The sequence below is a fragment of the Xiphophorus couchianus genome, chromosome 17 (genome assembly GCF_001444195.1).
Source record: "Xiphophorus couchianus chromosome 17, X_couchianus-1.0, whole genome shotgun sequence".
Taxonomy (NCBI): Eukaryota; Metazoa; Chordata; class Actinopteri; order Cyprinodontiformes; family Poeciliidae; genus Xiphophorus; species Xiphophorus couchianus.
In genome coordinates, this window is record NC_040244.1 from 14,598,648 (window position 1) to 14,625,495 (window position 26,848).

Genomic DNA, 26,848 nt, shown 5'->3' on the forward strand with positions numbered 1-26,848 from the left:
TCAGGAAATGTTTCGTCTCCTTGGGCAGCGTCAAAGGACGGGGGGTCGACATCTTCGTTAAAAGACGATGAGCAGCTGGTGTCCAGACCCCAATCTGTACCTGGACATCAATGACTTATATCAAGAACAACTGTCAGCTGTCCAGCCAAAATAATACCAACACTCTTGATGGTAACAGAAACAGACTGTCAATTCAGAAGGTGCTTAGTGACATTTCACCAAATATTAGCCTGCATTTATGTATATATTTGTGTATATATTTGTGTAGACCCACTGGTTTATCCCAACAGGGTTGCTGGTGCCTGTTTTTTGCGGCCACCAGGCAATGTCCACCCTGGACAGGTCATCTAGCGATCACAGGACAACACAAAGACCTAGCATTATTTTTTATATACTTTTGACTGTGTGAGGAAGTCAGAGTACCTGGAAAGTTCCCTCATTGACTGTGTAGAAAGACCGCAGGCCAGAATTATTAAACCCGAGTCCTTCTTGCTGTGAGGCAACAGGGCTAACAACTCTACTACTTTGCAGCCCAGATTAGAAAATAAATCTACAAATTGTTCAAAATTGTGCAAGCAGTCCTTGTCAAAAATACTAACAGTTGTGTGATAATTACACTCCCCAAAAAACTTGATTCAAATCATGAAATGTCTATTATATTAATGTGGCATTTGTACCCATAATGAATGCCTGTAAATTTATGAACAAAACTGTAGGTGTGAAATTTTCTATAATTTTACATTCAACCCTTTAACTTATTGCCTCAGCGTCAATAACTTAATAAGTGAAATTAAATGTAGAAATTCAAAAGATTTCTGATGGTGATGGACACTTTAATTACCATTACTTCGGTGTAATCTCAATTTAAGCTAATATTGTTTCTAGTGACTTAAGTAAGATTTTAGTAGTCGGTTTGGGAAATGTTTTTTCATAGAACTGTATCCGTTCACAGACAATGTTCACCAGAGAAGACAACAGAAAACACATTCAAGAAAGTCCAAACTCCCTTAGTTCTTTATAAATTCTCAGTTTTGGGGCATATGTAAGACAAAACAACAGCTATCATGTTCTTAACTATGGGAGATTGTGGGTGGAGGCTGTGCGGCAGGTGGTGGGCTATAGACATCTCCCAGGCGTCCACTAGTTTGACTTTGACTCTTTTAAATATTGCCCTGAGGACCTTGTCACGCTGTAGTGAATACCAGTCGCTGTTGGTCAGAGTCTCGTACAGCGTCAGCGCTTTGGGGTTCGCGGTCCTGATGATGACTAGAGTATCTGGAGACCTGCTCAACAGCCGCACCACCGCTTTCCGAATGTTCAGCAGACGTCGGATGTAGACCTCAATGGGGAAAGTGCTGAAGTGAGACCAGATGCCGATAACGACAACCGTATTGGTTCCCCCAACCACGCGGTCCAGTTCGTTGGCAATATAATGGAGATTACTGATAGGGATGATGCGAAAACGGATAGGAGGGCCGTGGCTGCGGAACGTCAATAAAATGTTGTTTGCGTAATCCAAAGCCAGGAACGGTCCGGTTTGATTGGAACTCCGCAGGTCAAACTCCTTGAGATCTGAGGCAAAGAGAACAGAAGAGGCAGCAATGTGAATCAGTTTAAACCCTAATGTCAGACATTTGTAACGGACACATACCTGGTAGCGATTGGTTTAAATATTCAAACCACTGTCTAATGGTGGAGTCTCCATACAGGTGGAGTGCTTTGTTTTTCAGACACTGGCTGATTGCTGTGATGGTGTTAAACTGGTGAACTGTGGTGCCATCTAGTGACCGCCAAGCACCCTGGTAGTAATAACCAGAGGGGCTAGACTGTGTAGTTTTTTTTACTCCACCAGAAAAGTCCCAAGGGAAGTTAAAATCTAAATAGATAGAAGGCAAAACAAAAGAATAGTTATAAACATTTAAAATTTAAAAATTTAAAAATTCCTACATGTCAAATTGTCAGAAGACTGGATGTTTGCAAGCATTACTTCTTATAACCTTACCTGATCTGTAAAAGTAATCAAATTGACTCCGAACTGGAAGAAGAAGAAAGAATTGGAAGTAGGTAGATTAATTAGTTTTTGATTGCAGATTAATACTCATTATGGACAATCTGCAGACAGACGAGTTCACCTAACTTTTTTTTCCTCATGCCATGCCTGCCATGTATTCAGCAGTACTGACAATTACGAAGGTGGCGGTAAAAATGTTCTACCTTGGACGTGTGCAGGTCCTGAAGCCGGAATGGAGACCTTCAGGTTGACGGCACTAACACAAAGATGAACAACATGTCAACACATTCAGCGAAATAAACAAAAACTATTTGTTTAACTTTAGAAAAGTCAAACAAATGTTTACTAAATGTTTTTTTGTACGAGTCAGACTGAACTAGACGGCAGTTGCCCAAACTGGCAAAATTGTCCTGGGACGTTAAGACTATCAGGTTTCATTTATGTTTGAGCTTTGATCACTTCCATGTTATTTATTATTATAATTATGTCTTACTGTATGTAGATTCATTAATACTATTTTAAAGATCTTGGGGTATCTGTTTATTCCTTTGAGTTTAGATTTACTTATTTATTCTTTCTTTCTGTTTCTTGTGTTTTTTGAATATAAAGCTTATTTGTCAGGGGTTTTAATTTGGTGCCAAATCCTCTGACTTCCTGTTCGTTCCCTACGGTGTTGATTCATCATCCATCATTTGTCTCTGCCTGTTTGCCTTCTTCTCACAGCTGCATGTGTGCAATTAAAGCACTTATAAAGTATTTAAAGGACACGAAGTTGGCCGGGAGAATTGTATTCATTTATTTATTTACAATAAACAAAGGTATGGAAGATAGGGTGAGTTAAACTTGTGGTTACACCTCAGTCCGGTTGGTGGCAGTAATACACAAAGCTTGTAAGCTGCCAATAAAGTACTGCAGAAGAAGAAGAAGATTGTTTTTCATTGGATCCTCTAGCTACTATGTCAGTCACCTGCCTAGTTCTGAATCTCAGCCTCTTGTCCTGTTTTCTACCGGTAAGTTGTTTTTTTGTTCATCATATTGTTTTCGGTGAAGCTTGTCAGCCTACCGAGATCTTGTTTGCATTTTTGGTCCAGTTTTAAACACGCATTTTATGGCATAAATTACGCCAGACTAAATGCATTTCCATTCTCACCAGACTCTGAACTTTGCCAATATTCCGCTAATTCAAAAAAACAAACAAACAAAAAATAAACAAATCACAATTTCACAATTGCGGCGTAGAAATGCGCGCGCCTCCATCTCCTACCACTTCTTTTTCGTGGTTTGTGCCAAGGACAACATCCGGTTTTTTGTTAAGTGACTCGCGTCATTTTTCGGCGCATCCAGAAAAAAAAACAAAAACGACATCTAATCGTAGCGGCAACGCTTTTTAAAATTTTTTTTCTTTATCAAAGAACAAGTTCGAAATAGCCGGGCCTTCATTAAGCAAATTTATTTTCGAAATGTCAAATTGTGCAATTATAATGGAAATGCACCTATTGTCTGTAAAATCATGTATTAAAGGATAACGTCAATTTGTGAAGCTCACTGCATTTCTCTTAATAGACGTATGTTGAGTCAAGAAGAACATGACTGAACATACGTGAAATAACATGAAAATAATAATAATAAAATGAAAACTACATTTCTACATTTTGTAATTTATATTTGTGTGTATAAATGTAACATTTCGCTTACCTTTGAAAGAGCTTTTCCTCCACTGGCCTGAGATATACTCTGAATCCTGCTTTGGCGTGGCTGATCCTGGCATCACAGCTCAAATTCTTTGGCTTGTAGCAGAACCAGGGCTCACCTGTGCTGAGGTCCGTGTAGTCGCACAGCCTCTGACTTGAACGGAGGCATATGTTGCAGGTCGTCATTTCGTGCGCTGAACCCAGTCGGAAGAGACTGCGGAAATAGATTCTGTCAGGTTGCTCCTGGGTCAGCTTTTCCAGCACGGCGACTCCCTCACTAGGGTGGACCAAGGTCACCTTGCAGAAATGAGAAGAAACATTAGCAAAAGCGTTTAGGGTTATTTATCAGAAACACAAAACAAATTGATTCAGTTCCAGAAGACATATACATTTCCACACATTAAAGTACAACACAATTGCTTAATTTCATAGAGAGAATGCAGCAAGTTTTCAATGTGTTCTTTCAAATTTGACATAAAAAATGAGCTTGTAGAGTGTTTTTAAATCCTGCCCAGCACACATACTATCTATGCTAATAGCTGCTTTGGACGATTAAAAGACTATATGAAAACACATTTCCTCGTTTGTTAAGCTAATCCTGTTTTAACAGTAGCACAACACAAGATATTTATGTTGAAAAATCTGTTGTGTCCAAAAAAAAACTAGATTTTAGCCATTTTTAAGCTCTATATTATATGCTATGCTATTTAGTTTGTCCTCCAATTATCAGTAGTAATTTAGAAGATAACTCTATACTTCCATATAAAAAAAAACCCAAAACATGTCGTGTGCATCTAAACGTGAGGAAATTAATTAGATTTTTTTTGTGACATTAACTCCAGTCAAGTCTTTGAAACTTCTGAGTCTCCCATTGTGAAGAGTCAACTTTTTTTGGGAGGGACGGGGGGCTGGGGGGTGGGGGGGGGGGTGTGAAAGGAGTGCAGTTTACTTAGATGGTTTGGACTTGTTTAGAGAAGAGTCAATGATTATATGGGTAGACGGATGCTGAGGTTGTAGCCACAGGGCAGGAAGACCAAAGGGACATTTATGGATGTAGCAAAAAAGGACATGAAGTTAGTTGGTGTGAGGTAGGACTACATGGAGACAGATGAATTGCATTTCCCTGTAGGGAAACGGTGGAAGAGAAGTCTTCCTACATTATTAAACGACGGTTTACCATACAACTTAGTCTCACCTCAACGTGTGCGCTTCCTTCCCAGAGTAAAGAGAATACAGCAGTGTAGGAGCCATTGCGATGATCAAAAACTCGCCCCGCCACGCCTGCGTTAAGGGTAGGGTTGTGCAGCCGAGCAAGCAGGAAGTCTCCGCCACACGTTTTGGGCCGACCGTGGAAGTCGGACATTTTTATCAAAACCTCCAGCTGACCCCCTACAAACCAACTTCCCCGTTCGTTTGGGAGAACGGTGAAGGTGCTGTGAGCGGGATCACTGGTGTCACTCAAGGAGAGGTGAGGTGGCAAAGAAAGCGTTTTGGGCCAGGCAATTAAGCGTTTCAGAGAATTTGCCACTTGTGCCTCCTTTGGTGATAGTGAATGGAAGGAGCAGCTGGTTTTAGCAATACTGTTGGTGAGTTTTGCCTGAAAAAAAAAAAACAGCAATACAAATTAGCTGGCATAGTCACACAGAATTAAAATCTATCAGTTATTTGATTTGCGGTATGAAAATTTCTGTTTCTAGGTTAATTGTTCAGCTGTAGCTTCTCGAAGACTCATTTACAGAAAGGAGTTTCTACACCCAAGCATCTGTATCCATGCCTTAAATCACCATGTGCAATTCAAAGCTTTGTTAGCAGAGATACAAGGAGTGGTTTTCAAGCTTCTTACCCCCCTTGTTACACCAAGAAAAACTTTGAGCATGTATACAAAACTAATGCCAGGGGTTGGTGGGTGCAAACACTGACATACTTGAACACAACATACTTGCAAGTACGTTAAAGCCTCTGCACATATGTGCGCAAACACCAAAAGGAGATCTTTGAGGGGTTTTTTTTCATACTTCTGCACAAGGATCAGATTTCAGGATTTACAAACTTGTTGCTACTGTTACAAGTTGAGTTGTGCAACAGGCTTTCTCTCTTTCCTTGGTCAAGAGAATAATTTCGGTATCAGTCTGAAAAATGTCCCCCTATACGTCTGGAGACGTGGCAAATCTTGGCAAACACATCGAACCTTTAATACACCTTCACATTATGTACACCTCATCTCTACAAGTCAAATCCCTCATAAGACTCACAGACTCACCTTGGTTACTTCACATGTTCTTAAATAATTGTCTCTGTACAGCAGCAGAATAATGACATTCAGAGTCAAGAGGAGGTAGATAAATCTGAACTTCAGACAGCAAAAGGCTCTCCAGGCTGGTGGTCTCATCATCAGTGATGTCTTTGTTCGATCCCAGGTTAAAATGTAAAAGCTGGAAAAAAGCAAATGTGTCATTAGGAATCATTCTCATGTGTTTTTTGTTATTGTTTTTTTCCCATTTTATTCTGTTTTGTATATTAGTTGTTTTCTTAAAATCTGTTTTGTTGCGGTTTTATGTTGAAAACAAGTCAAATGTAGATTTCTCCAAAGAATCTTTCTCAGCACATTTCCTTTATCTGCTATTGCTATTAAATTGCTTTTTATTATTATTATTATTATTATTATTATTATTATTTTGCATTTTGGGTAAAAATCTTAAATGTTTATTTATAATAGTGCCGACTTCAAGCAGAAACATTTTTGCTCTGTAGATGTGTTGAGTTTGACCTCTAACCTATTAGTGTCCAGACAATTTAAGTTCTCTATTAAATGAGTTTGAGATCAGCGTCACAAATACCAGAGTCCTCTATTTTTTTTTTTTTTTTACTGAGACCAGCAGGGGGCACTGTGGATACTTTAAAAAGAATGTCTTTGCATCTGACATTTTCCAAAGTGGAGGGTTGCAAGTGGCAAGTGGATGAAAACATCTTGCATCACTGCAAGTTATGATTTCACAAAGTTCCTCGCTGACGGTTCACAGTTTTTCCTCCAGCTTGCCCGGCTGGAGGAAAAACTGTTATCACCTCAGTTATTTTTTTTTTCAAAACCCCCAACCCGTTTTGTGACAGGTTAGGTTTGTGTAAGAATATTGATACGCACAACAGACCATCTCGTCCTAGCGCAAAAGCTTTACATCAAAACACGTGTTTTTTTTTTTCTTCCCATTAAGCAAATTTATTTCCTAGTTCAATTTGCACATTTTTGTTTTTGGTCAGAGGAAACGCAGCTATGGATGGGCCCCGCCAGGAGGTTACAAAAGACCTCATTAAGCCTCACTACCCTAGGTTAGAACAGCCACACATGACGGCAGATTGACAGCTGTCCTGTGAAGGTAAGTTGTTTCTCTAACATTAACGCATTTATCAGAGCATACGTGGGCATGACTGACAGCGCTAAGACCCGCCTCCTGGTTTTGACTGGTTGTTTTTGACCTTTTTTTTTCAGACCGCACTGAGATGGAGGAGGCAGAGGAACTTGATTCTCCCCCCCGACAGATTATCTTATCTCATACTGTCGCAACATGATGAATGTTTTAACAAATATGTTAATAGAAAAAACGCAATTTTTTTTTGGAAAACATTTAACGCTTTGGTCCTTGAACCTGTAATTCTGTGAACTTATTCTAACTGAATGACATAACTGAACATCTAGAATCGTCTTTTCTGGCAGTGGTTCATCGTTACTGAATCTCTACATTACTGAAGCAAAAAAAAAAAAAAAAAAAAACCAGGAGAAAATAGTTTGAGATCCTTAAAACATTATGTTCGCGCAGCCTGAAATGACTGAACAGCCAAATGCAGCTCAGCCAACACCCTGACATGAGGCTGGACCATGCAGCGCCTCCAAATGTGGAGCATTGTAAAGGATGGCTGCAGCTGCAGATCTGGGTTATTTCCCCTGAGCTGAAGGTTCTTCCTCAAGGTGAAGAGTTTTTTTCCCCAGCAGTTTTCCGCCAGAGCTCAAGGCCAGAGATTTAGACTCTGCTTTCGTGGGGGGGGGGGGGGAATCTGTCTTCGCTTGTTTTAGTTTGACCTTGGAACTGCGAGAAGGTGGTTGGGACGTTGGCGCCTCATCATGACTTTAAAAAAAAAAATTCATCACATCACCTTTTTTTTTAAATTATTGTTTATGCTTCAACACTTTAAAAAAGTATTGTAAATAACTAAAATAATTATGCAACGTTAAGACATCAGTTGGGATTAGACTACTGCTAAAGGGAAATTATGGTCTAATCATTCTAAACATTACTTTATATGAAATTTGTGGTTCATTAGTTTTCAGTTCTTTGTTGGTTTTTTTTTTTTTTTGCAGACTTTCCTCCAAATGCTTCTTTAAAGCTATTTAAGTTCAGCCAATCGGTTTGTAATATGTTGAAATGATCATTTGTTAGGTTATACAGCCCTAAGATTAGCCTCAGAAACCAAAAAATAAACATCTTTTTATGGATGTTTTTGTTTGACCTTTCAGTAACTTCAGAGGTGCCCAAAGTGGGACCTGTGGGTGACTAAAAGACTGTGGGATGATTTGTTTGTGTGTGCAACTCAAGAACGGTCCAGTCAGTCTGAAAACTTTGTCATTAAAGGAATTATACTGAGAATAATGTGGAAAATTTAGATTCTTGTTGATTTATGAATTTAAAACTCAAAGATAAGGACTCTCAAAGTGAGTGAGCGACTTTGATTTACCAAAAAAAACCCCCAACAAACCTGGCTTCCCCTTATAATTTAATCATTATTATAGGAACCAAAATCTTTTGTTGTTGTTGTTGTTTCAGAAAATAGAGAAATGGTGACTTACAAACTTCTGTGTTGCTTAACAGTTTCAAATGTGATTTCCAACAAACTGGACACAAATCCCAGCGTGTTCACATTACCGAAACTGCGTGAAGCAGCCACGCCCGCGGTCACGCGCAAAAGACCAGCATTTATCGTCCAGCGCGTGGAAAAAGCTGAGCGCGAGCTCAGATGGAAGCGAGGGGGAGTTGAGGTGAGCGCGTGTCCCCGCGTGCTGTGCGCGTCGCAGTGGGGAGGGGTCCAAAGCGAAAGGCGGTGCGGGGAGCGTCGCCTCGCCCGGCGGAGCCGCGCGTAATGCTGTGCGGGCTCCGCGGAGGAGGATGCTGGATCATGAAGCGGCGGCCGACGTGCGGCTGGTCCAGCAGATCGGCGCGAGCATGAAGATCCAGGGCGGCGGCGGCGAGCACGTCGGTTGCAGCAAGGTCGGAGACGGGCAGGTCGTGTGCTTGCAATGCCAGGATGAGGTGGTGCGGGTCTGCCCGGGCAGCCCGCGCAGTCCCCGCCGCGCCTTCACCACGCGCCTCTCCTCCGGGTCCGCAGGTATTAAAAAAAAAAAAAAAAGGCATCCTGTGCAGCATCCAGACTTTGATATGATGTTTTACAACTGTTACCTTCACTGAAGATCTAAAGCAGAGGTTCAAAAGTAGTGGGACACTTTAGTCCAACTCAGGTTTATACTCAGCTACTACACGTTCAAAAACAAAAATAAATAATAATAATTATCTAGAGTTTGGCTGTTCTCACTGAGCATTTTTGCTGTGATGTTGTTCATTCATTATGTGATGAATTATGGATGATAGGGTTTCCTGCTGACTTCCAACAGCTTTGGAAATAAATTACGTCTGCAGGATCTCTCTGTAAAAATGGAGTCAATTGTAATTGCTTCAGCTGGAAGAAGAAGAAGAAAAAAAAAAAGAGCCAGTCGGTGATAAACAGAACCTCAGTGTCGCTGCGGTTCTGTTTGGATGCAGCTGTTGGTGTAAGATTAGAGAATTAGAACAGGAAGTGATTTTGAAAGGAACTTTTTATTGATCTTTTTAATAAGCAGATACATCTGTTGATGACTTTGTCCCAAGCAGAAATGTAAGGAAGCATCTGAAATATTCTGCGGTTCGTAAAGAACAAAGTCATTTGATTTATTTTTATGGGTTATTCCAGGAAACGTATATGGACCAATCCGCCTATGGGCAGATGTAACGTCATGATTATTGGATTATTGGTTGAGTGACATTTAGCCTATTTTTGGGCCATCACAAAGCCATTGGCCATTGTAGATAGAATGTGTACATTTCCTCCAAAAACTCAGAAAAAAACATTTACTAGAAATTTTCTAAAAAGATTTTATTTTTTTTTTTAAATGTTTGATTTCTGGGAATTTTCGTAGTGTGAAAAGTTTCAAAACTCTGAAAATTCCAAGTTTTTTTTCTTGAAAATTTCTGAGATACATTTAAAAAAAAAAGGTTTTTTTTACCAGAAAATTTTCAAATGTTGAAACTCACAAATTTCCACGTTTCTTATACAAAATTTCCTACATTGATCCTAAACATTTCTGTCTTTTCTCACAAATTTTTGGCTTTTGAAACTGAAATTTCAACATTTTTTCTTAAAAAAATTGTGAGATTGGTCTCAAAATTTCTGATTTTTTTCTTGCACGTTTTCAGCTTCTTAAACTCAGAAATTTCCTGTTGTTTTTTGAGGGGTTGTTTTGTGAAAATTCCTGCGATTAATCTCAAAATGTACGATGGCCATAACACGCTGTCATAACACAGGGCATCCCTATGAATGATGGAAAACCTTAATAAAGCAGCATTAAATTCAAAAACACACCTTATGTTGTCATTTTGATTTGATGTTTTGTATTTAACAAAGTTTGGCACAGTTTAGGCAATTACTAATCTCTATAAATTTATTAGTCTTACTTGAGCTTCCCACATACTTTCTCCAATTTCCAGAATAAATTCAGCCTTGTTGTCTTTTTAAGGGAGCAGGTTATTGACATGAATGTAGTGAAGACGAATGAGATGGTAGAAATGAAGATGATGAACTTCAAGAACAGTTGTCAGGACAAACTGAGACTGATAAAGATCGACGCACGAATCAGGATGAGAATCAGGGCAGTGAAGGCGAAGGAAAATATCTCTGCTATGGAATATAAATCACCTGTCTGATTTCTACCCTCCTATTTTTGACCTTATCTTTGTTTAAGCCGTCTGTCCTAGCAGCGAAAGCCCAACATCTGGGTTAAGGGAAATAATCCAGCAGGTTTGTGGTTTGGTTTTTCTTGCGCCGAGACAGATTAATCATCACTGCAGTCTCCCCTGAAAGCTGGCGTTCCACATCAGGGCCGTAGTTTTCGGTGTGGAGGTCGTTTTGTTTGTTAACCATAGGATAAATGAATAATGGAATCGTTCTGTTTATTCCTTTAAGTCCACAATAAAAAAGGAATCATTTAGATGTTATCCATCAAAATGACTGCCATTGTCATTAGGCGTGTACGGGAATTTAAAACTCCCAAGATGATCCAAGATATTGAGTTCAGAGTGAGACGGGGTGAGATTTTAATTTTACTTTTAAAGAAGACGTCAAAGATTAAATTTATGCAGCAGAAATGCCTTTTTGCTGCATTTTTTTAAAAATAAATTTGACCAAAGCCTTTAGTGGTGTTTTTTCTTATCACCTAAATTTTTTTCAGATCATAGCATAGCGCTTCAGCTATGCATGGTCTGTTGTACATTTCCCATTTCAGAGTTGCTGTTGATGGCGTGCACTGTGATTCTGACGAAACTCAACATACCCGTAAACGTCCTCAACCCTTGATCCCCTAAATTAACCGATAAATGTCCAGCCATTTTATTAGCAATGCTTTCCGCCTGCTTCATCGTCTGTGCAGTGACGAAGTTGCTTTGTTGCCATTTACGGTTCTCACTGGAAACCCAAAGAACTGCAAAGGAAATGATGTAGAGCAGTTGGGGCAACTTTTAGTAGTCTTTCGTCTTTGAGAAAGACGAGAACGGGCGACCCCTAGTGACGAGGCGGTGAGCAGCGCTGCACCCCGCGCTGACTAACTGCATCTGAACACCTAAAATAAAAGACTTTTTTGAGTCGAGCTTTCATTGGGCTGATAGGAAAAAAAAAATGCAACTCAAGTCTATTTTTCCTTTTATTATTCTTTTAAATTACAAATAGTCCAAATATGTTATTAAAGTGCAAAACATTTGTAGTAAAGAACAGCTGCTTTTTATTATTATTTCTGTGTGTTTGACGTCATTGGAAAGCTTTGAATCCACACTTTTCTCTCAGAACCTATAAATGACTCAAAGCAGTAGCAGAGAGATTTTACTGGTGGCTAAAAAAAAATAAATAATGTGAAATAAAAGACAGCAAAAAAAGTAATACTTTTCAAAAAGTAATTATACTGCAGAGACAAAAAGAATAGAGAAAAAGCAAGTATATGTGAAATTTAATGAGCGATTAGAAACTGAAGATTAAATAATTAGCCTGATGTCCTGAGCAAAATATGTAAGTATTTTAATTTCTTTTATTTACTGTTTACTCAGTGCTGTCAGCTTTCAGAGGTTTGTTCATAATTAGTTTTAGAAAATAGTGGCAGTCGAACTTGACACCCTCCTTGTGGTGACTTTGAGATATAACACCCCAATGGGAGCTTCACCCTTAAATATAACGCACCAACAACAAATTCTGCATATAGTGGTGATGCTGCTGAAACATGTCGCTGAACGCAGCACAAATATATAGATGATGAAAAAAAAGGCACTAAATCCTTATGTAAATGTTCGTGAATCTGCTTGTGCGGCACAGCTTTCTGCCGCAGCAAGTTAGAAAGGCAACATTAGATCAAGAATAATAAAAAAAAAAAAAAACATACTTTTTTCACATTGATTTATTATTTTCCTGTGTCTCTCTTTAGTAGGATTGTTGAAGCTATTAAAAACTGTTTTGATAGCCAACATGGTTCTTTGATCTATTGTCAATGTCTTCATAGGACAGTAGCACAAGCGGCTTCTGTTTTCAGATGTCATCCCGATGACTTTGAACGCCCTAATCTCTATTCCTCCATCGCCTCCAAGGTTAAGAATTGTTACACTCAGTGTGGCCTGACATTGTTCAGGGTGCTAACACTGCAGGATTAGAGTTTCATTCTCGTAACCTTGCAGGTTCAGGAGTTTTCTCCACCTCCCCCCCGCTGGAGCAACACAACACCCAGGGGTTGCTTGACATATTTGAAACTGCGAGACAAAAATATTTCCCCTTACCTTCGGACTACAGAAACTTTTAATTGCAAAAGCATTGATTGTAAAAAAAAAAACCCAACCGATGCTAGCCTCGCGCTGAGGAAATCAATATCTTTTTTCTTCCCTCCCGCTGCAAGTTACTTTGGATAACACACCGCCTTATTTATGTGTCCCACAGACCGTGAACCCAGCAGCAGCAGCTACAACGTGTCTTCAGGAACATTTTACAGCTGCGTCAGTCAGATCACCATCGGTAAGTCTCACAGGAACTCAATTATTGGTTAGAGGAGGGGGGGGGAAAAAATGCTTTAAATATTTTGCCGTTCATGTGCACAGGATGGTTTTGCTGTGTGGTGGTGTTAAGTATTGCGTAGAACACTTTTCAAGCTGCCAAAACCAAAAGGGCTCTACAGCAGTGGTCATCGCCTCACACAAAAGGTCAATTTCAGATAGATTTTCAAGAAGACTGAGGTTGTTTTAGCCTGATAGAACAAGAGCTGTGATTTCCAGACCTGGCACACACACACACACACACACACACACACACACACACACACACACACACAATCTACTGTTATATCTAAAAATCCATTTTGACTAGACAAGACTATATTTGGACTATCCGGAAAGGTAATTTAAAGGTAATCTGCATTTACATTCTTACTAGTAGGAGTAATAATTCAAGATATCTTCAGTTACATTTTGACGAATCAAAATCCCCCTTCCAGACATCTCAAATATGACATCTCACATGTAAACATTACAATTTTAGATATCTGAATTAAGAGTTGCGTGGAAGGCCGACATGTGCTCTCACTGAGCTGTCCAAACAGCTGCCTTCAGAATTTTAGGTTCCCCAGCACAAACTTGTCAGAAAATGTCACAAAGTCGAAAGAGCTCAGCAGTGTGGCCTGTAAGGAAAATGCTAAATTTCATCAGCTTGAAGACTGCTTCAGAAATCTGCAATTTTTTCCCCTCCTATTTATTCACTTCCGACAAACACAACTCACTTAAAAACATCTTTGAAACTCTGAACGTTCTACTGTCAACCCATTCCCAAATTCCCTAATTCACTTTATGACTCGACGTAATTTAACTGTAGACGTCTGAAATTGAATCCTCCATACAACTCAGTGGTAAAGCTGACATAGTTTATACTAATCAGTAGTCAGAATGTAATTAGAAATATCTGAATTTACTAATACGTCTACGTCCTCTAGTCATAAACTAATTTAAGCTATCTGAAATTAGTGCGGTGAAACCGATTTTATGTTATGACGGCCTGCCATACACGCCCTGATTACGCCTGGACTCACCCACCTGTTTGTAAAGATGGTCCGGGACACAGCAGCAGTAACTTCCTGTGCTTCCTTGGCGAACTTCTGTTCCTATAGCTACATCTATCGTTGGATCGATAAAAAAAAAATAAAAAAATCCAATAGAGTAAAAAACGTCCGCTTCCTGTGCTCCAGACGCTCCGACGTATCAACACGGAAGTTCTGGAAGCAGGTGACGTCATCGCGTCTAAGGTTGCTCCTAAAAGTTTAACCCTCTTATGACCATGTGTCGGCGTATTAGGACCATTATATGAAAGAAAAGAGTACATTTTTGCCAAACATCTCAGAAATGTTTTGGTTAACCTAAGAAATTTTCTACAAAAACGTGGAAATTCCTGAGTTTGAAAAGCTGAAAAAATGCTAGAGAAAAAGTTCCAGAATAATCAGAGAATTTTTCTAGAAAAGAAAGAAAATAGGGAAACTGATTTCCTGTCCCCATAGGTTTAACAATGGGCCCAGATTTATTGGAATAGATTTTTTTTTCTTTCTCCCTTTAGAAAAATAAATAAAAAAATAGTTTAAAAAAACTACTTTTTGAAATTGCGTTTTAATTTTTTTCTAATTAGTTCGGAAACAACAAAATTTGATAAAAGAACAAAGCAGGAGAAATCTCTATGGAGTATTCTTGTCTACAGCACTGTTGGCTCTGTATGTACTTCCGCCATTTTCTCACAGTCAACCACTATGGACCTTACCACAGGGGCCGCTTTTCATTGGCTGATGCCCATTCTACGTGGTCACGTGCGAGGCCGTCTGACAAACACACTTAGCTTCCCGTTAGCTAAGTGCAGCATAATGGCAGAACTGATACAACTTCTACACCTTGAAGCCTGTCTGCTACACAGTCTTACGTTAGCTAAACAGATCAATATGCAATGTGTCTGTATCTGACATACACTAAAGATTTTATTTTAGCAGAAAAGGCTTTGGACTAAACTGTTACTCGTGTTAGCCACGATAGCACCAAGTACAGCTGGTCAATCAACCATCGCTGTGTTCAGGGAAGCGCTGATTAATAACATAATCTGTAGCATAAAATAAATGTCGATCAAACTGTTGCTTCAACCAATCAGATTTTGAGTTGGCGACACCAAGGCCCTCTAGCAGGCGTACGGAAACGTCAGCGTATTCACACGCTCTGATTGGATAGTCAAAGAGTGTACTAGCCAGAGCTAGCAAACCGCATCTGTAGCGAGCTGCGCAAGCAAAGATATTGTTGTGTTGATTTAATAGCTGGTTTTTCAACCCACAATGGGTGAAGGAGGAGAAGAAATGGATTTGGTTGGAGATTTACTGTCAAAGCCATTTTCAAGACGGACTTTTCAAGAAAAGCTGGACATTGTTAAGCAAGGTCGGGTAACTCCGAAGCTAGCGAGCCTGTCACAACCGGGAAAAGGATTTGTCCGCCATTTTCAGTCTACTAACTAAAACTTATGCCAGAAATAGGACCGGGCAGGCTCGACTTTCAGCATTAGCTTTGATGGCGATAGAAAATGACTTCTTCATGGAACTGAAACGCACAGATAATCTGCACAACAGAGTAATTGAAATCTTCTTGAGGAAAGAAAGGAGGATGGATTTTATGTACAAATAATCAGAATTTTTGGTGAGTAAAATGTTGCTATATTCCAAAATAATATTGTAATTTTATCAGGTTATTTTTGATGCTTTTTTATGTGTGTCGCAACTGTAGACGTTTTATAGCCATAAAATAGTTATTGAGGGTTGGATTGATTCAGACGGAGCACTACTGAAGGCCTCGGTGTGAAATGCAAGGCCCGCCACGTCATTCACAACAAACATCAAATGGAACAAAAATATATTTCATAAAATTTTAACAAACAAATGGCTTCTACCGCGATAATTATGTGAAATTAAATGAATTATATCCCAACTTCAGAAGATTTGCCTTTACCTTTACAGAGCTCTTTGGTTCCTCCTGTCAGTCTGTAGCTTCTCATATTGAGGTCAAAGTTCAGATCTACCATAACTGACTGACACCTGCTGGCCTCAAGTTTGCAACCAGCTTGTGACTGAGAAACCAGTAACCTCCTCCCAGTTGATGACATGAAATTGTTAGTTCCTCTGTCCAATGTAGTAGCTGATATATTGTGAAAATCCGGTAGAAATGATGCACTAATCCAGTCATGTTTACATAGAAACAACGCACAGCGAGGCTTTGTTTGTGAGACTTGCGGTCACGTGGGTCGGTTGTGGGCGGAGCTTGGTAAGGTCCATAGCTACTACTGGAACCACATGAGAAAATGTGGTTCCATCAAATTAAGAAAACAGTTTCCATCTAGCAGTTTGCATGGTATCTTCCTCCTCTCTTCTTCTTTAAAGCCTAATGACTGACAGCTTTGGAGCGTTGAGCTACACTCTATTGGGTTTTTCAAAGACAACGCTCTACAGCCTGCTCTCTGACATCAAAAAGAGCCGGCTGTTATTTAAACGCCGCTGCTTTTGTCTTAAAGAAAAGAACCAGTCAGCATCACTGTAGGTTCTTAAAAGTTCTAATCGATCCTAATCCTGCGGGTTCTTTATTGTCGTTGGGATTTACTGCAGTCCAGCAACTCAGAGTCAGTGTTCCCCTTTGGGCAAAGATTTGGTGAAGGGCGATATATAAAAATGATTTACATTACGCTGCTGACATGTTGGCAGCACTTTACACTCAAACGGACTTCAGTTTAGACTGATCTTTGTCAACTTTACTATGTGGATTTCTGTGCGGATTGCAAGTGGATTTTTGTCTGATGTTTTTCTTTGTTGCAAAAAGGAAAAAGAAAGAGAAAAAACTTCAACGAATCACATTCTGTCTCTGTAAAGCCAGCGTCACTTTTGCCCCGACGAATTCCAGGGCGGCTACTTCCTTTCACTTTACTGGTGAACATGCTCCAATCATTCCATGTTTAATAAGTTTATAACTCTGCGAAGGCCTCAGAGGTGTGTTAAAAATTAATCATTCACTCCAGGAAGTTGAGATGCCAACCATTAATGTGAATTCACTCATCGCTGCTGTTCCGCAAATCTGACCAATGACTTAAACACATTGTTTTAGCTCATATTTTATTAGTTTACTTGAGTCAAATTTGTTGCTGTTTGTAATTTTGCTTTGTTTGTGTTATCAAAACAGGTCTCTATTTTAAACGAGAGAAAACCTGTCTGATAAAAATTTTTAAAAAGTTCTTCTCTGACCAATCAGTGCGACTCTGCTGAATTCTGACCAATCCCTCTGTGCCCTCTTAAAATTGAACTTCCTGTTTCACGATGTCTCTTGAAAGCATGTGTGAAACGGTAAAACGGCAACATTTGCTTTTATTTTTATATTTTTAATTTTTGCAAAAACTATTGTGAGATGTTCCGTGGAATTTATTTCCAAGTTCATATTTAAGAAGTTCATGTTAGCTTGACGAATCAAGATGGAATTCTTTTGCACTTTGAAAACTCTTTAGGACATGATTTACTATTATTATTATTATTATTATTATTAAGGGTGATATTTCAAAAATTCACTTGAAAATGTTATTTGTACTTTATCTTTTTTTTTTCTCCATACTTTTGGCTCTGAATATAAATGCAACTCATGAAAAAAGTGATAGAAATAATTATGCAAAGCACTTCACTAAAGAGTAATTTAGTGAAGAGAAATTTTTGTGTTTTTGAGGGGCTTTTTTTATGCGTCAGACCTTAATATCATATTGATCTGCAGACGTTCCCCTCAGCAGTCCTCTCCAGCCCAGTTTCTGGGCGCCCCACATACCTGCACCTGTGTTTGCTGTGTTTGCTACGTTAGGCTCTGAGGATGTGAGGAACGTATCTGGGCCTCGCTGTCCTCTTAGAGCCAGGAGGGCACTTTTTCTTTTTCTTTTTTTTTTTTTTTGTTTCCTACTGCAACACAGATATTGCTTAGAACACACCACGTCCACGCTTTGCAAGTTTTGGAGGTCGTTGGGATACGTGCCAGGTGTAGGTTACAGCCGCGCGTGCCTCCTTCCTCACTGCTGTTTCCAGTGACTATGGTGCTTTTTTTTTTTTTCTTTCGAATCAGCGGCTCACACTGCTCATTAGTGACATTGAAAAATCTGATCTTAACTGAATCAATGGCCGTTTTCCAGTTACGTTGCAGAATGCTCAAGGCACATTGTTGCAACTGTTCTATGGGAGAGAGTGTTTGGTAAAATAGAAAACGGTAATAATTACGTTTCAGACTTTGAAACTTCCCTTTTACAGTGTTGCGGCGAATGCACCACCAGCTGCTTCGAAGCTGGACTGAAACCAAAGGGTTGTCTGTGTCGGAATCACGTGCTTCTCCAGTTTTAGTTTTTCAGAGTTCACAATAATTTTTGGATAGTTTGTAACATTTTAAGACTGCAGTATGATTATAGAATAGGAAAAGACATTAATTCGCAATGGATGGATGAATTAATGGCTAAACGGATATCTGGTTGGATGGATGGCTTGATGACTAAATGGATGGATGGATGGATAAACAATAGATGGAGGATAGATGGGCTGATTGATAGTTGGATGGTGGATGGATGGATGGATGGATGGATACTTGTCCAGACCTGTAGACACTCGAATCAGATTGCAGAATGTTCCATAGTTTAAAGCTAGCTGGTTCAATCTGAACTCAACTACATTTTCACACATAATGACAACTAACATGTTTTACTAAATGGTAAGCCGTCCATAGAACAGCAGAACCTCAGACTCTGCATCAGTAACTGATCCAGCTGTACATCTGAGGCCAGGGTATCATTTATCCAGCCATCCCTGCTCCTTGCCTCTCCTGTCCACAGAGGGCAGTAATACGAGCTGTGGATGAAAATCGCCCTTTTATCTGTACATTTTGAACTCTAGAACTGCAGAGTAAGCAGAAAACAAAAGGTTTTCTTGTGCTATTTTTAACTCACTGAATTTATTGGCACCTCTGGCAGGATGATTTGGAAAAAGGCTTGAAATAAATCCAGCTTTTATTGCATCAACATATGATGCAAAAAATAAGTTCAAATCTATCGTCATTTGATTAGCTGTATTATGTTTGGTGGAAAAAAAAATCTCATACCATGAAATACCTTTTTAAATGAAATCAGCCCTGATGTTAGTACTTCTCATAACCTCTATTTGCCCCGACTGGACGGCACTTAGTCTTCTATTACCTTTCACGAGGTTGGAATATCTCGAAAGACAGATCTTTGCTCTTTTTTCTTTGTTCAATAGAGATTAGGACTGTGGGGTTACCTGATACACTACCAGAATGAGAACTTCTACAATCCAAACAAGCCAAGTCAACAAAACACACACAGATGAAGTGATGTGATTCACTCAAAAGATGCTTCAACAATCCAAGGATGTGCAAACAACTGCATTATTGCACATGGCGTATCACCACAAATTCCATGGTGGCATATTAGTGCTATTGTAGACAGAAGAATAGTAAATCTGACCCACAAAACCTGAAATATTGAAATTAAGCTCAGAAATTTTCTAGAAAACGCTGGGAAATTTCAGGATTTTTTCTAGCATTTATTTTTTTCTTGTGGTCTTTAGAAATTTCCCTGTGTTTTCTAGAAAATGTCTGAGATTAACTTAAAAATTTCTGAGTTTTTTTTTTTAGCAAATATCTGAGATTAATCTCAAAATTTCCGAGTTTTTGCGTGGAAATTTACTCCTATTTTATATATCTACATTGTCCATAATACACCGTTGTTAAGAATCCTTCTATCCGCCTGATTGTTTTTCACTTGAATTGTTCAGATTGTACTGTGCGGGTCATTAAAAGTGATTTATCATGTTCAGAGGGGCTGTGTAGACCTTTGAGAACCGCTGGGTTCTCATGTCTGTCCTTGGAATAAATCTCTGTGGTAAACGTAGAGCCAAGTTGTGATCTGAGAGGCTCAGGGACTACCAGGCATCCCACTCCTCTATTGATTAGGAAGTGTGTAGTTGTTCCAAAATCTGCTGGGATTTCTGTTTTACATAAGCACACATATACACCCTATGTGTGTGTGTGTGTGTGTGTGTGTGAACCAGGTTTTTATATCCTCGTGGGGATCTATTTCTGTCAACAATGTGGGGTTGTGGGGACCACTGCTTCTTGTAGGGACAAATCCTGGTCCCCATGTTGTTTTTGGGCTAGGGGTTAGGTATGTGATGGTTAGGGTTGGTGTAAGGATTACCCTAACCCTATGATTACCCCATTCATTTAAAAGAATTAGTGGAAGTCAATGTAAAATCCCCACAAGAAACAAAAACACCACGGTGTGTGTGTGTGTGTACTTGTTTAGCTATTCTTCTAAAGACCATTGCTATCACATTTACCGACCTCCTGAAGACCGATGGGCCTTATGGGGACCAAAGCCTGAACATTATACAGTGGACCCCCTTGTTTAGGGTCAGGGGTCAGCTTTAGAGGTAAAGTGTGAATTAAGTTTTGATTAAGGTTAGAAATATACTAGTAATGCTTAGCATTAAGGGTTACGAGTAGGAGTGGGCGATGTGAACTCTATCACGATATTTTGTGGTACTGTTGCTATAACAATGATGCCACAAAATATTATTGTGGTATTAAATGTAGTTCTCATCTGTCATCTTTGTGCAGTGCTAATCCAAAATTCTAAACAATTTTATATTTAATACAGCACTTTTAGAAAATTGTACAGAAACAAAGCAAGATAAAAACCTGAGGACATATTTTCATCTCCAAAGTGCTCCTACAAAACCATCTAAAAGGTTCAACTTTTCTTTATGTCCAAGTTTTCCAGGGATAAAGAAGCAGTTGGAAATTGCTCCCGTTAACTCCGCATTGCGATGTCTAAACTTGAAGGGAAAATTGTGGAGTCTGTTTAAAAAAAAAGCATTAAACAGCGTCGTTGGATCCGGTGTTTGGTTTGTCCTTTCAGAGCTGCTGTAGAACATCGATGATGCACAATATAGTGCAGATTCAGTGTAATAGAAGGAACTGTGTCCTTAGAGATAAGTTACCAAGACAACAAGATTATTATTCTCATGTTACTCAAAACAACTACATCTGTCATGGGATGGATGAAAAGACACATAACATCTTTTTGTCACAATCAGAAATGAAATCATGATAAACTTAGGCTGTTGTTGGTCTCTTAGGATGACCAGAATGACCCATATTCAGAAAATGGGTTAAAATATGGACACAGTAAGAATATTTTGATTTAAATTAAGAAGTTTGCATACATTTCCTTCATAGAATTGCTTAAGGATAGCAATTGGCTTTGTTGTCCTTAAGCCTGTTTGTTACTAACTTGCTGGTGTCATTTACATTGTTGGACTGTAAACCAAACTACAACTGGTTCACCAGAACATAGCCTGGCACAAATGCTAATACTAGTTAGCATAGCCACTGATGTCGGTGAATACACAGTTTTTCTGTAACAATATGTTGTTTTTCCACCATTAACACATTGAGCATTGTACAGGAGGATGATTGACAGCGCTAAGACCCTCCTCCTGGCTCTGATTGTTTTTGACAGGTAGTTAGCAGACCTTGATAGTAGCTCTGGGAGTAGGTGGAGGAGTTAGATTTTTTTTTTCATGGATTAACTGTCTTATCCCATACTGTCATGACATGGTGACAGTTATGAAGAACACATATTTTTGTAAAAGTTATGTACTGCGTCTTTAAGGGGTATAATATGCATTCTTTATATATATATATATGACTCAAAATGGAGCAGTAACTAGCTAATTTATTTCAAAACCAAAATATGGTCGTTCTGAAAATGTTTAGAGGCACAGTAATTGTTTTGTGTGAAAACTTTTGAGTTTAAATAAAGTAGTCACAAATCATAGTACCATTTAGCAAAGATAAATAATTCTGGAAATAAAACCGGAAGTTTATAGCTAAGAAAGTGTCTTGTCAGCGTTTCTTGTTTAGAGTGAATTTTTGTGCATCTCCTTTCCTCCTGCATAAAACGGGTAAATGCACAGTAAATACAATAGTACACTGTTGCATTCAGTCTAATGGGCAACTACCCTGGATGGCCACTTTATTGTTCTGTATTGCTAAAATATTCTTTCGGCTGTCTGCTTGTGTTTTTCGCTGTCATAAAAGGACGAGAGGTTCATGTTGGACCCTCTAAAAGACGGATCTGAAGTGGCTGGCAGCAGAAAGCCCAGCTGCTCCAGGTCACCGCTCTTAGAGACCTTGTAAAAGTGAAGGAAAAGCCTGCAGAGGGGAAATCGAAGGCCGGAGGCGAGCCGAGCTGGATCAGCAGTCTGCACGTCTTCACAAAGCGGGGAGGGCAGCAGATAAAAAGGCTGGCTGGCAGAGGCTTCCAGCCTTTCACTCTGATGAACCAGCACTTGACCATCTGCTGTTAATGATTAGTCATTCGGAATGCTGTTAAAATAATTATTTCCACATATCTGTACTTAGAAAAAATTGTCTTACTTCTTCATTTTTGCTTTGGAGTGTGTAACTTGACATTGAAGCAGAAAAGACAAGGCTCAGATGTGCACGTTACTTTCTGACATCACTAGATGGCAGTGTTGTTTTACTGAAACTCTCTTCACGGACGTTCTCATTCTGCGTGCTGATTGTTTTTTTGTTTGTTTGTTTGCTGTTGTTTTTTGACAGGGTTTGACCTCGGGGGTCAGGTGGCGATTGGCTTTTCCCATTGGAAGAGTCCCGTCCAATCGAGCAGCCGGAATCTCCACAGTCCGGATGGCGTTCGCTCCGAGGCTTCGGCTGCCCCACCCATCGGCGAGCATGCGGAGCCGATGTCCTGCCCGGCGTCGCTCTCCGTCAACCCGCTGCCCACCTGCAGCGCCAGTCAGGAGACGCTGTGCGACAGCAGCACAAGTAGGTTAGACGGCGTGGTGGATGAGATGCCTAAAATCCGGTCTAGTTGAGTCCAAAACCGCCGTCTCTACCTTAGCTGACAGGCTGTACACTTGAGAGATCTGGTCTTTATGGAAGACCAGAACTTTGTTCAAAGTTCTAAAAACTCCCAATCAAGGTTTGACACAATCCATGTAGGAAACACAGCAAACATGTAGGAGACGTTGCTATGTTTACATAAAACCAAGACTAAGACTTCTGCCTACATTCAGAATGCTTAAACCAATGAGAAACACAAAAACTGGACAAAAAAATTTATATACCTTCACTATCTTAACATTTGGTTTTCAGATTAGAGAAAAATGGAAGGAGCCAAGTTCTGGGCAATTGTTTATCAATCATTTATTGGGGCCTGCCCATAGCAATGCATTAGAAGAGCAGTGACTGACTTACGACGCTAGTCAGTCACTGCCTCCATGCATTGCATGGCAGGCACCTATTATTCTACACCCAATAGAACGTCTCTTTATTTATTTATTTATATAGTTATTTATTTTTCTTCTGTCAACTGGAATGCGGCAGAGCAAAGCAGTTCATTAGCATTAGCCTTTTAGCTTAAATAAGCTATTAGCTATTCTCCTGACTTATTAGCCATGTCTAGTATACTGAATGGAGGAAGTCAATTATAGAAAACATCCTAGTGATGCCCCACATGCCACTGATAGCAATCACGCTAACATTAGCATTTTTGCTAATTTTAGCTGATACACTTACTTTATCATACTGAATGGTGCAAGTCCATGTTAGTCAACATTCTTGTGATTCTCCTCATACTATTGCAGCTTTCTTTAGCATTGATTCTAATTTTTAGCATCAGAACGCTGGGTCCAAACCGACGGGCACACTTTGGCAGGCCCCGGTTCAATTTCTTCAGGGATTTTCTAGTATTGTGTCCAATGTTTGCATTTCCGCAGCGTACAGAACAAATGTGTTGGAGAGGGTTGTTTACAACCCATCAAATATGGAGCCGCAGCATCATTTCTTTGGGCTCATTCTTTATTCTTTACTTATGCTAACATGTAAAATGATTAAACCAAAATTATTTCTTTGTAGCTCTTCTCTAAGCAGGCAAAGTTTCTTGTCACATTTTACAACAACAGCATCAGCAAATGCCTGTAAGTTACATTTAATTTTACTTGTAAGATATTTTTAAGTCAAGTATGATTCAAACGTTTAAGCCTGATAGAATGATAAAAAACCTACTTAAATTAATGGTTTTAATATACTATTGTCAATCTAAACTTAATATTTAACTATCAAAATCCCTGTTTTAATCCCCAGCCTCCTGAAATATAAACTTCCGACGTCCGTCATGATTAATCATTCGCCTCAAATGATTAAGTGACGCAGTTGCAAAGGGTTAATAGTTTGAGTCATGCAGAAATTGATCTGACCGTTTCCATAGCAACGATCAGAAACAAGACATTCTCCCAGAACTACAGTGAGCTCATTGTAGCTATGACGACTTCTATGACATAGATCTATGTCATAGATCAAAGAACATCTGAGTTTATGAATGCTTGCATCTCAAAGCATCAGGTATTCTACAAGCAACTCTTTGACTCTGAGAACAGTGATTTTCAACGATTTTTAGGATGGAAGGAGTTTTGGCTAGCATGTTTTCCCCCCTGACTTTTGGGGCCGGATATTTGATCACGACAGGAGTGAGGAAAGTTTGTAACAAACTGCTTCCGGGAATCACTTTTGAAACGAGCAGCTATCGGGACGAATGCACGGAGTATGATGATTTTGATAAGTTTCTTTTCAACCCTTCCCCGGCTGGGGAAGTTTGCTCGCTTAGCTCTCAGGACGAGAGCAGTATCGTCTCCGAGTGTGATATTTTTGATTCTTCTCCAACTAGAGAGCAGCAAACTTCCCTGCCTGAGGACATCAGCTGTGAGATGATAGCAGATGATAATGTCCTTGATGTCCTTGAAGAGGATATTGTAGGAGGGAACGATTCCTCCATTTCCTCCAATTCCTCTAACTCCTCCAATTCCTCTAACTCCTCCGATTCCTCTGATTCCTCTAACTCCTCCGATTCCTCTGATTCATCTAATTTTCATAATCAGGACTTCTCCTTATCTGGCTCCAGTGAGAGTTATCATGTATTTCCGCCTGGAAAGATGCCTCCTACTTTCAGAAAGAATGCTTTACAAGATAATAGCCACGTAGAGACTGCGCTCCTGGGGAAAGATTTCCCAAATCTTTCTAAAAAGCAAACTTCTCCGGCTGGAGAAGACCGGACCAATAAAAAAAGATCCGTCCCAAGAGATGATTTCCCCCATCTTCGCCAATCTCGACAAAGACCAATGTTACCTGGATGCAACATCTGCAAAGAAGATCAAAGACATCTCCCTGAAATTGACAAACGACCACGCAGACGTCAGGCTAGATCTTCTTGCTGTTCCTTATTTTGATTTGTAATATGCCAGAGATCTTTGTCAGCGTCCTATTGTCGTGATCTGTGTTTTGCTGTGTGTTTATTTTGAGTTTCCTGTGTATCTGTGTCTCCGTGTTGTCCTGTCTCCCCTTGATTAGTTCCCAGGTGTTTCTTGTTCCCTGATTACCCTCAGTGTATTTAGTGCAGTGCTTCTCAATTCCAGTCCTCAGGCCCCCCTGCTCTGCATGTTTTAGATGTACCCCTATCTCAGAACAGCTGATCCAAATGATTGCATTACCTGTTCTGCAGCCATTAAGTACTGCAGAAGCCTGTTAATCACTCATAGATTCAATCCAGGTGTGTGGCAGCAAGGAAACACCTAAAACATGCAGGGCAGGGGGGCCTGAGGACCGGAATTGAGAAGCACTGATTTAGTGTCACTTGTGTGTCTGTTCTTCGTCGGGTCCTCGTCTAATGTGCGTTCAGTACTTTGTGTTGTCCAGTCGTTTTAACGGTTGCTACCGGCGTCGAGCCCTGGCTTCCGCTCGGCCGTGCTGCCCGTTGATGGACTGTATTTTCATCATTAAAAGATATAATAATACATTTTATTTCAAAGGCGCCTTTCTGGCACTCAAGGACACCGTACAAAGAGCAAGAGTAACAGAAACAATAAAATGTAGCAATTAAAAATAGATAGAATAAATACACAACAATGTATCTATATGGAATCTATATATAAATCTATGTAAAAAATCTATATAAAAATCAAGCAAACCAATTGTGTCATATTGAAAAGGCAGATCTAAAAAGGTGTGTTTTAAGTTCGGTTTTAAATTTAGGGAATGACTTTATGTTTCTAAGGTGAGGTGGTAATGGGTTCCAGAGTTGGGGAGCAGAGCGACTGAAAGCTCTGCTCCCCATGGTAGTGAGATGGACAGAGGGGACAGACAAATGGATGGAGGAGGATGATCTGAGGGAACGAGAGGGAGTGGCAATATGAATAAGATTGGAAAGTGTCAGGTCCAAATACCTATTAGAGACAATTTAAACAAACACAGGAAAGACAAGAGAGTTAGATTCTTTGTTTCTCGCGAGGAGAACGGACAGAGATGTGCCTTCAGTTACAAATCTCCTACCGCTCTGAAAAACACATCTCCCGCTCCTCTGTTTTATTGATTTTAGGAACCCTGCCACACGGGGCGCTGCAACTCTAAAATGGTGGAGGGGAAAACAATTCACATAGTTGCAGCGCTAAATGATAATCACTAACTAAACACATGTTATCTACAATCTAAATCCTTGCTCCAGGCACGGCGTCGAATGGGACACGTTGTATAGCTTCAAAGCAACGAAGAACAAAGCAGAGTTCTTTGCAGGACTATAAAACTCAGCTGGGAACTACTAACACCTCTATCTCCCAGAGATTCCTGCAGGGTAACAAATGCTAAGAATAGCTGACACC

General features: G+C 39.7%; 2 protein-coding genes across 3 annotated transcripts in view; one reads left to right on the forward strand and one right to left on the reverse strand.

Annotated features, from left to right (window-relative positions):
• Nucleotides 1–812: 812 nt before the first annotated feature.
• On the reverse strand, nt 813–14,292 carry LOC114160736 (NXPE family member 3-like). Its single transcript, XM_028043486.1, has 8 exons — nt 14,109–14,292; nt 5,963–6,134; nt 4,898–5,299; nt 3,707–3,999; nt 2,215–2,267; nt 2,003–2,035; nt 1,652–1,876; nt 813–1,572 (listed from the first exon to the last, which is right to left on the reverse strand). The coding sequence occupies exons 2-8, from the start codon at nt 6,092–6,094 to the stop codon at nt 1,016–1,018; spliced, it is 1,695 nt and encodes a 564-aa protein (XP_027899287.1). The 5' UTR covers nt 6,095–6,134; nt 14,109–14,292; the 3' UTR covers nt 813–1,015.
• Nucleotides 8,689–26,848, forward strand: part of LOC114160728 (anoctamin-4) — a 48,801-nt gene continuing 30,641 nt past the window's right edge. The window contains exons 1-3 of one of the 2 annotated variants that reach the window (XM_028043472.1): nt 8,689–9,075; nt 12,967–13,041; nt 22,740–22,964. In XM_028043472.1, coding sequence (XP_027899273.1) covers nt 8,856–9,075; nt 12,967–13,041; nt 22,740–22,964 — 520 coding nt within the window. In that variant the 5' untranslated portion in view covers nt 8,689–8,855. The remainder of the gene's footprint in view (nt 9,076–12,966; nt 13,042–22,739; nt 22,965–26,848) is intronic. The other variant, XM_028043471.1, reaches the window with a different exon arrangement.

Coding starts and splice junctions, on each gene's coding strand:
- LOC114160736 (XM_028043486.1), bottom strand. CDS start 6,094: ATGATGAGACCACCAGCCTGGAGAGCCTTTTGCTGTCTGAAGTTCAGA. Junction 4,000..4,897: donor AAGGAAGCGCACACGTTGAG/GTGAGACTAAGT, acceptor CATTTCTGCAAG/GTGACCTTGGTCCACCCTAG. Junction 1,573..1,651: donor TTTAAACCAATCGCTACCAG/GTATGTGTCCGT, acceptor TCTTTGCCTCAG/ATCTCAAGGAGTTTGACCTG.